General features: G+C 31.1%; 1 protein-coding gene across 1 annotated transcript; it reads right to left on the reverse strand.

Moving 5' to 3' along the window:
- Window positions 1-7,708: 7,708 nt before the first annotated feature.
- LOC108489974 (superoxide dismutase [Mn], mitochondrial) lies at window positions 7,709-10,903 on the reverse strand. The gene is made up of 6 exons (XM_017794749.2): window positions 10,439-10,903; window positions 9,382-9,428; window positions 9,155-9,280; window positions 8,970-9,026; window positions 8,537-8,614; window positions 7,709-8,057 (listed from the first exon to the last, which is right to left on the reverse strand). The coding sequence occupies exons 1-6, from the start codon at window positions 10,788-10,790 to the stop codon at window positions 7,965-7,967; spliced, it is 753 nt and encodes a 250-aa protein (XP_017650238.1). The 5' UTR covers window positions 10,791-10,903; the 3' UTR covers window positions 7,709-7,964.

Below are 10,903 nucleotides of genomic sequence, written 5' to 3' on the forward strand. Positions count from 1 at the left end.
AAGCCCTAATTTTTCACTTATAAAAAAAGGGAAAAATTCAAGTTTAGTCACTAATATATGGTTTGAATTACATTTTGGTCACTAAATTTTTAAAAAAATTATTTTGTGATCACTAATGTTATTAATTTGTTATGCTATGGTCACTGAAACATTAATGGCGTAACGGTGAGCTAACACAATCGTTAATAATATTTTCTCAATTTTTTTTTATCCTTTTTGTAACAGCCAAATTTTTCAGTGGTGTCGGAAACAGTGATTCGAGATCACTAAATCTGACGAGTAAGTTTAGAAATTTTAACAAATAATAATTATAGGCCAAGTGCGAACTTAAAAGAATTATTTTTAATTAGTGAATTTTGCGATTTTAAAAGAATTAATCAGGTAAATTTGGTTGAAAACGAGGTATCGAGACCTCGAATTTATAAACCGAGCCATAAATATTTTTATAAATATTTATGGAGTGTTATTAAGTTAGTATTAAAGTTTCGTTAGAAAATTTTAACATTTGGTTAGTCAATTAATTAAAAAGGACTAAATTGAAAATAGTGCGAAATTTATTAAATTGTGATTAAATAGTCTAAGTGATTAAAAAGAAGGGATTTAAAAGGCAATTGGACCCAAATTGTATGGGCTGGACGGTTGGGCAAGAAAATCAGCAAAAAAGACAAGGAAAAACAAGGGCAAAATGGGAAATTTTGCAAATTAAACATATAAAACAAGACAAATTTGAAAAATCTAGAGATATCATCATTTTCTTCAGCAAAAACGCCATGGGAGGTCTGAAAGCTGCTGGTTTTCATACTTTGACATATGTGAGTTCAATTCTTACCCTTTTCTTTGAGATTTTTATGTTTTTGTGACTTTTACAATTAGGTCCAAGTGTTTAATTCATTAGTTTTGATTTTATGAACAAAATTAAAAGCTATCATTGATAAGTGTTAGCTGTTTATGATGAAATAAAATGAATTTGAAGCTTTGATTTTGTTGTTTGACGATTTTATCAAGTAATTTCAATAGATATTGAGTTTAGGACCTAATTGTGAAAAAGTTGTGAATTAAGGTTTAGTGTTAAAATTCTGATTTTCAAAGATTGTGTAATAGTTTAGAATGATGGAATAAAATGTTAATTGAGAAAAATTAGCTTAATAGATGGGCTAATTGAGCAAGGACTGAATTGTATGACCTTTGAAATTTAGAGGAAAAATGGTAATAAACATCTTGAACTAAAACAATATTGGACAGCAGAAGTAGACTAACTTTGAAAAATCACCATAAATTGTAGAAATCGAATTAGAAGATGAATAAAATATGAAATTAAAGCTTATTGAGTCTAGTTTTTCATAGAAGAAACGCTGTAAGCAATGGATTTGTAAATTATGAGATATAATGAATTTTGTGAGACAATGTTAGAATGAATTCGGGTTCCCCTGTTTTGACTTTGGAAAATCACCAAAAATTGGATAAAATTAATTAGAGTATCAAATTTATATGCTTAGAATCCTTAATGAGTCTATTTTCAATAGAAATCAATGGGAACATTATCCGAGTTTTGTACTGTGATATAATTAATTTTTAGTGAAGAGAGATTAGAACTGTTGGATAGTGAAACAGGGGAAACTTAAATGAATAAACTGTACTAATTGGCTAAACCAAAAATTCTTAAAATTTTATGGTGGAATTATATGTGAGTCTAGTTTTAGGGAAAATTTACGGATCTTAATTTTGAGCTCTGTAGCTCGAATTATAAATAATTGAGTGACTATGACTCGTGTGAACAGATTGATGTGAGCATTAATAAGTAAATTGTGAAATCGTACTTACAAGAATGTTATATACATTAAGGATGTGGAATGGAGAGGATGAGGAGGAAAAATATATATGAATATTCAGTTAGCATGGCTAATTTGCATGTTTTAAGCTCATGGACTAAATTGAATAAAAGTAAAACTTTAGGGGGTAATTTTGTAAAAATGTCAAAAATGACTAATTTGAAGGGAATAAATTTTATTATCTAAATTAATAAATTGAATGAAATTATCAATTTAAGATTGGGTGAAATTTGGGAAAATGGTAAATTACCAATATGCCCCTAAATCTTGGTATTTCTGCAATTTAGTCAGGTAGGTTCGGATACCCTGAATGAGCATGTAAATATGAAAATTTAAGTATTGTATCGTATTTTATATGATATTTTGAATTGAATATATGAAGAGGATGTTACATGAAAATGAATACTACATAATATAAATTAATTGAAATTATTCTGAAAATTTCGGTAATGCCTCGTATCCTATCCCAGTCTCAGGTACGGGTATGGGGTATTATACTTTTCAAGTAAACTCTCTCTCTCTCTTTTTTTTCTTCTTCTCCTTATCCTTTTCACGGTCCCTATTTCTCTTATTCTCAAAGCCTTCTTCAATCTCTTCTCTTTCTTCAAAAATTTTCCTACACTTTTCTTCCATTGCAAGATATTGGTATTATTTTCATCACGAAATATGATCAATACCAACACTTTTTTTTTTATTAGCTTTATCAACTTCCACAGGAAATAATGACAATATTTGGTAACCGAAGATGAGTGTAAGGTAGCTTCTTGGAAGAGAAAGAGGTTGAAAATGGTTATGAGAAGAAGAGAAAGGGAGACCATGAGAAGGATAAGGACAAGAAGAAGAGTGAAAAATGAAGTGAGAACAAAATAGAAAAAAAAAAGTTCACTTGAAAAGAAGGGAAGGTGAAAAAAAAAACATTATTAAAGGCGTTGCACCATTAATGGTAGGTAATAGCTTAGTGACTATAACATAATAAATCGATAACGTTAGAAATTATATAATAATTTTTAAAGTTTATTGATCAAATCGTAATCTGAACCATATATAAGCGACTAAACTTGTAATTTACTCTTTAAAAATTGTATAGCACCTTAAAATTTTGAGTTATTTGTTTAATTTTTGTTTTCTTTGCAAGAGTGGTTCAATCAATTTTTTTATATAAATATTGTTGTTTTAAAATTATTTATTAAAATACATTTTCTAACAAAAATTGTAATTTTTAATTTTGATATTTGTAAAGATCAAGTCAAATATATTAATTCGAGATTGATTGCTCGTAAGCCCAATTACTTGAATTTAATATAATAGATTTTGACATTCGTAAGTGTCGAGGTTCCTTTAAATTAAATTTGAATGATTGTGCATACACATCTTACAAATACTCTCCTCCCTTTTTATTATTATTTTTTTATTTTTACACCAAATTCCGACCCTAAGTTATCTCCTTCTCCTCTCCTAAGCACTCTAACTCTCAAGCTCTTAACTTGAATTTCTATCCATTGTAAAATGGGTCTATTAAGGCTATAGGCTCACAAATTAGCATATTGATAAGCATGGTAAAATCTTCTGTCATGAGATTTTGTTATTATTAAAATTTAATATTATTTTTATATTGCAATAAATAAAAATTAATAATTAATTATTTTCTTAATTATTAACAAGATAAAAATAAATTATTTGATCTCGGATAATCTAAGTTTTAAAATCCTCAAATATGATTGGATTATAGATTATTTAAAAACATCAGATTTAAACAGGTATCTTAGATACCCCACTTTCATTGCTTGGAAAAGTTGCTTGTTGCCTTAATTAAACGATAGAAGTTAGAGATCCGTACTTTTCATTTTCCTTGCAGTAAAGCGACTTTTAACATTGAAAAATGTAACTCTACTCACATGTTTTCCTTGCCTTTGATCCATGGCCAGTACCATCCACATTATCGAGTACAAAATCAATCTTTAAATAAGAAAGATGTCGAAGGGTGTTGAGTGGAGTTTACATAGTACGAAACACTAATTGAGGAGACATTAGTTACAAATACAAATGGTAAAGACCTCGATCGCTATGCCAAAGCTTACATACTATACATGATCAAAGGAATGCTAATGCTTTACATGTTTGGCTATTTTATGCATTATATATACCCATTTACTGACAAACTTCCATTTGACTAGGACGTTCAACTAGGGGTTTGCAATTATGGCATTTCTCTACTAGGTGATTTATAAGACAATGCAGATAGAGATGGATGAAATTTACTATTGATGTCTACTGGTATATGATGCAGATACTATTTGTTGCCCTCATCCCTTTCTAGCCATATAATGTCCCTTTATCGACAATGTAAAACTATAACCATAATTGATAAATTAGAACACACTAAATTATAAATATTTACAATATGTCCTACTTTTAATATTTAAATAGATTTGGAGTACCTTGGATCATACAATTATTATATAGACCTTACTTGGATTTGATGAGAAATCATTCTACATGCACATGAACAAGTAATTTATTTCTATAATTGTACTTAATTAATATAATTATTATCATAAATGAATATAATTATATTTATTATAATTGTTTGCTGTAACAACCATTTTTAGTGGTTTTGGGATCACAATTTCAGCGTGTGACTCCGTAGATGTTATTTATTTAATATTTACGAGATCATTAATATCATATTAAAATTTGGTTCGGTAAATTTGATGTTTGATTAAGTAATTAAAGAAAAAGAACTAAATCGTAAAATTTGTAAAAATTAATTGCTATTAGTGTTTAGGTGCAAATTGAGGATAAATGTCTAACGGGATGGTTTTAAATGGAATTTAGCCATAATATTATTAATAGTGGACGGTTAATGCCTTTGGTTAATGAAATTAAAGGTGAAACTTAGGGGTAATTTAGTAAATAGTTAAATATCTTAACATAAACAAAACAATTAAACAATCTTCTTCATTCTCTAATGTTCCAACCGATTTCACCATTTTTAAACCTTGGAAGCTTCGGCCTTGTGTATATCTTTCCATGTAAGTCCATTTTCACTCGTTTTTCATGAATTTTGTGTTTTAGAGATCGTTCTAGCTTAATCTAGTTAGCGCATGGACTATTTTGAAATACTATCAAAGTTTTAAAAACTTGCCATTGATATTCTTGAAGCTTTTTAGTTGTTAATGGTTTAGTTTGAAGCTTGAGGATGAATTTGGACTAATTTGTAAAGTGATTTTAAATAGTTTTGAGTTTAGGGACTAAAATGATAAAATATTGAAATTTGTTTGGTTTTCTTGTAAAATTTTAGAATTAGAAGGTTGTATAAGGATGGTTATGAATTTTCCACTTAGGGTTAGGGTTAGGGTTAGGGATTAATTGTGAAAATAAACTTGTTTCGATTGTAGGGACTAAATTGAATGAAGTGTAAAACTTTAGGGATGAAAAATGATAATAGAAGTTAATATGCATTAAATTACATGTTATAAGATAATTGAGGTTGATAAATTGAAATAAATTACTATATAGATCAAGAATCGGTAGATAATCGTAGAAAAGAGAAAATTGACGACTAGTCCTTGATATTGCTATCTCTGTTGTTTAGCCTTGGTAAGTTCATACGATATTATTTTGTATAATTTAGTAATAACTTAAAATTTTATATTTTGGTGACATTGGTTATAAATTGAAATGTTACGATTGAATTGATAGGAAAACGTGTTGATATGGAAAGTGTTATACATTTTTATGTATCGAGCTCGAATGAACATATGATAGAATATAATTGGCATGCCAATAATTTATTTTGCACATTGTATGGGATTGACTTGTGATGAGATGATGATATATGACATTTTATTATTCACTGAGTATACGAAATTCAACATTTGTTGCGGATTACTGAGTTATATTTATAGTGATACTAGAATGGTTCTGGAGGCAGATGTAAAGCCTACGAGCTTAGCACTTGGTGCCTAGGTATGTTTTTAGAGGGATGTTAGCCTACGGGCTTGGCACTTGGTACTTAGGCGTGTCTTTAGAGGGATGTTAGTCTACGGGCTAAGCACTTGGTGCCCAAGCATGTTCTTGGTTAGATTAGCTCGGTTGAGCATTTTGGCGTGTCTTGGGTGGATAACTGCGTATCCATATCTGTTTATATCCGTTCATCGGGCAGAATTGTGTTTGATAAACGATAAAATGATTTGTATTGAGACTTGATGATAATCTCTTGTTGATGTCTTCAAAATATATTTGCATATGCTTATGGATACTATGTAGTAACTTGGCATGAAATGATCTTGTTAGCTTGGATGGATTTATGATTTGTGTATATGAAACTCAACTATTGACACGATTGTGATGACAAGATTGAATGTTAGTTAATTGTCTTGTAAATTTATAAATGTAACATAAGGTATGCTTTATCGTTTTCAACCTATGAACTTACTAAGCTCTATTGAAGTTTATTTGTGTTATTTTCCTATTTCTTTGTAGATTTTGTTTTGCAAAACTAAACAATCAGATCAGCTTAAAGATCACATTATCCAACCACCTTTTGGTAAACTTTGAAACCATTATAATTTGATTTTGTGGCATGTAATAGGGATAACTTGTTTATGTATATAAGTGTTCTTTACAAATGGTATGTTTAAGCTTATATAGAAGTTGTATGCTTGTTGGTCAAAAGTATGGTTGATCATGGCTTGGTATAGAGATTTGAATGTGATATTCAGTTTGACATGTGTTGGGATGTAGATATATATATATATATGTATATGTATATATATATATGATGGAATGAAATACATATGGATGAGCTGTAATGTGGTAGGGAAATGCTTGATTAGGTAAAACTTTGGTTGGGATGGCATGAAATGACATGAACATGGTTTCTTTGATTGGTAAATGTGTTATTATTCTATTCTCGGACATGCATGTCATTAGCTGTGAGATTATCCAATATAATAATTTTGAAGCATCACAAATATAGATTGACAGTGGCATTCTCGAGTTACAAAACCTGTTGGATTGATTGAGTTTGCGCCGCCTATTATCCAAGCGCGTTTGTATCCTTATATCACTTAAGCAATTGATTCGGTCTATCTAGCACATTTTGTTCTTTGATAAGGAAGTCAATCATGAACATGTTAAGAATTTGGCCAAAGTTTACGCAAGCATTTAAAGTTTCGAGGAACTTTTGCACACCTTATTGCATCCATCCGATGCAACAATATGCACTGAATGATGAGTTTTATTTTTTTATAATGGGGTTCGAAGTGAACAAAGATTGATGTAAAGAGGAAGATCCACTCCAAGCTCCATCACGATGGAATCTAGCATGTAGTTGAAAAGATGCATTTGCCTTGCGTCATAGATAATTGTATAAATATTTACTTTTTGTATTTGTTTATTTAGAAAAACTTTATATAATTAATTTTAATTAAATTTCATATATTCTTTTATTTAACTCAATTAACTTTAATTTTATCCGAAATACTTATCAATTCTCTCGAATTAAAAGAATTTAATTAATTTATGTCCAGTTTGATCTGGTTTTTAAAATCAACAAAATTGTTTAAACTTGAGAATATTTATTTGAATTAATTTAAAAAAATTACCGACACATTGATCAAATGTACCAAAGTTCAATAGTGTTGTGCTTGTCCGTCAACACCTATTGGTGTCGAAATCCAATTTATAGATTGAGGTTTATAGTTTTCCACAGGGTTTCTATGGGCTGAGGGCCTTTTTATCAGAACCGAATACCCAAAGTTCAGGTTCCTTGTGCTTTGTATCTCATTTGTATCTATAAAAAAGTAAAATTATTAGGGTCAAAGAGGATCAAAGGCAGTTCATCATCGGTTTTATGAACTGCAAACTAGGATAAATACCAAGAAAACAAAATAACCATTCATTCAATGCTCTTGATCAGCCTCGGAAAGGAGAATAAAGAAAAACCCAAAAGCAAGGGTCACTCAAGGGTAAATGTAAATGTAATTCACCAGTGGTACAAGACGCCATCTAATTTTTAAGCATTAAGCTTAATATTTATTAACTTTCATACAACACATACACTATTCTTCTTGTTATTCTCTTTGCCATACAGCATCCGACAAGTTGCCTCTTAATTCTCTACATCAAACCTCAAGCACTTTCTTTCTCGTACACTTCACTTGCATATTTCCAATTTATGACCTTCCATACGTTCTTCAAGTAATCTGGTCTAACGTTCTTGTACTGCACCATAAAAACATATATCAAAGGGACACATAAGAAAAAGTACACCAGGATATCAAAGATTACCATCTTTATAAAGGATGGCTGAATAAATTATACAATTATTTTTTCAACCCCTCCCTCATGTACACCCCGTAGTGTGATATATATAGAGAGTAAAGATATATGACTCAAATTCTCTTATACTCAAGCCACTGGCAAATATATGGTGCTCTCATAAGCTTATTCAAGCAACTGAATAAAGTGAACATGATATCTTCTGAGATGCAAGAGGGCAGAAGTTTCGGTTTATTGAATGTAACCAACAAAACAAGATTTTTTTTTTTTTTTCTTTTCCAAAAACTAAAATAAGAGTAAAAATTCTGAAATCAAAGCAGAGGATCATTGATGTAACAAGCCTACATTGGCATTGTCATATGCTAATCTTTGATTTACATTTGAGCTCAAATTTTAACAGACAACTAAAGTTTGAAATTTACCTGTAGATAATATGCATGCTCCCAAACATCTATCCCAAGCAAGGGAACTAAATTTGGCCCGTTGGTCACAAGTGGATCCTGCAGCAAAGATTTCATAATCATATTATGCCTCTCACCTCAACTTATAGCTTTTTATAAGCAACTTTTAAGAGGGGAGTATAAGCTTCACAAGACTCCAACTTATAGAAACCAAGTAGAGGTGACCTCTCTAAAAAAGCTCACATCATAGGCCTGAGAGGTAATGGGCAACCCTGTTACATGGTATAACTTCCAGAGGCCATAATCTCATATAAGATATTCTCGGTTATTAAAGTCTTCCAATGGAGCGGAATAAGCAAGGCCACAGAAATAAGTAGGTTCACATTCAAGTGAACAAACCAAGAAGTCCCATAATTGTTCATGAATCACTTTACACTAAATATTGCAAGCATACCTGATTTGCAGTGGTTTCGACCACAAGCTTCTTCAACTCCTTGTCCAGTCCAAGCCACTGTCAAGAAAATAAAAGTAAGCAAACAAGAGAAGTAAGAGTAAGCAAATACGGATGCAAACCATTTATGACTGGATGCCCAAGGAAACAAAAAATCAAGTGAACCCTTAGCAAACAAAATCACTGACCACCCAACCAGAGCCTTGCAAAGCAGCACCCTCAGCATTCATCTTCTGAATCAATGATTCCAATGAACCAAAGTTGGTATCAATGGCCCAACCCAAAGAACCATGTGGAGGCTCACCTCCTCCTTCCTGTCATGTAAATGGAATGAGGTAAGCGGCAATCCATTTCAAAGAATATTACATATTACTAAGATAGATTTGAAAAATATGATTTTGAAATATGAACTTACACGAATAGGGGCAAGATTCTTCCAAAAAATTGAGTGGTTGATATGACCTGCATGAGATAACAACCATTCAACATGACGGTAATTCAGTATAATAGCAAACAAAGGACTAAAAAAGAAACATCCTAGTTAGTAAGAATCATTCATCAAGCAAAATTGAGCTATGCTAGTATCTAATACAAATTTTTTTAATCAAAATTGTTCAAAACCGTAAAATCGATGGCCCTGTTTGACAATTAACTGATAGCTGATTGTAGTGGCTGGTTTGGCCAACTGATTCTATTAACTATTTATTTAGAAGTGATTAGTAAAACTTAGTTGAGAGCTGAAAGCTGACAAATAAAAGCATGACACATTTTATTGTTAAGTATTTATTTGTTTAGACTTTATTGGTTGAAATTATTGAAATAAAACACTATTAACAATGAATTAAAACATCTATTAAGGAAATTAATTAGTGAATATTTTTGAAATTAAAAAAAAAACAAATTTCTTAAGTTCTTTATTTGCAAATTTCAATATTAATAGTGTATCAATATAATTGTAAACTATATTCTTACCGATAATTATGTCAAGTAGCATATTTCATTGTATAAGAAATCATTTTACACAAGTAAATTAAAAATAAATCTCGCAAAGAGAATAATTTTTAAGCAAACATGGTCAGAGGTCAGATATATGGTACCTATCTCATTCCCAATCAACTGTGAGTCTTTTGTTTTGAAAGATTTAGCTCAAAAAGCTCTATTCACCCCACCAAAAAGGGTTTGACTACCAATCCTACATTTGTGCCCAAATCAGCTAAAAAAAACTCCAAACTCTGATTACCAAAACACACCCGATATCTTTATTATTCCAAAAGATTATATTTTTAACATATACTAATCCAAAATCCTATTCACTTTAAATCCCGTAAGCAAAAAGCAAGTAATAGCGGAACTTAAAAAGAGGTATTGCTCACAAGTTTCAGAGTCAGAAGAAAAATCACAAATTATCAATCTTTGAACGGCAACTCAGTCACTTAATTGAAGCATTAAATAAAAAAGAACAAAAAAATTACCTCCGCCGTTGAACTTGATGGCGCTTTGCAACTTAACGACGGTGGAAGAATCTCCTTTCTGGATAGCGTCATGGAGCTGCTCCAAAGCCTTGTTATAGTTAGTGATGTAAGTTTGGTGATGCTTCTGGTGATGGAGCTGCATGATCTCTCCACTGATGGCGGGCTCGAGTGCGCCATAGTCGTACGGAAGATCGGGGAGCGAGAAGGTCTGCAAGGCTCGAGACTGAGCCAGCCTGGTGGAGTTGAGAGCCAAGGTTAGGGTTTTCCTGGTGGCTAACGATCGAAGGGCCATTTGGAGACGCAGTAGATTCTTTTTTTCTAAAGTACAACCAGAAATGTGAGTTTTATACATGAAGCCTCTATGAGGGAGGACTTCAATTTAGGGAGGGGAAGAGCTAGCCTCACACGCGGGTGGGGATTTCTGTGATTTACATAAATTTTCATTCCATAAAAAATAATAGTATT

Source organism: Gossypium arboreum, chromosome 5 (genome assembly GCF_025698485.1).
Source record: "Gossypium arboreum isolate Shixiya-1 chromosome 5, ASM2569848v2, whole genome shotgun sequence".
NCBI lineage: Eukaryota > Viridiplantae > Streptophyta > Magnoliopsida > Malvales > Malvaceae > Gossypium > Gossypium arboreum.

Bases quoted from the DNA above. Each gene is read 5' to 3' on its own strand.
- LOC108489974 (XM_017794749.2), bottom strand. From the start codon at position 10,790: ATGTATAAAACTCACATTTCTGGTTGTACTTTAGAAAAAAAGAATCTA. The intron at 9,281-9,381 runs GTAAGTTCATAT...TTTACATGACAG, and splicing joins AGAATCTTGCCCCTATTCGT to GAAGGAGGAGGTGAGCCTCC. The intron at 8,058-8,536 runs GTAAATTTCAAA...TTTATGGTGCAG, and splicing joins AGCATGCATATTATCTACAG to TACAAGAACGTTAGACCAGA.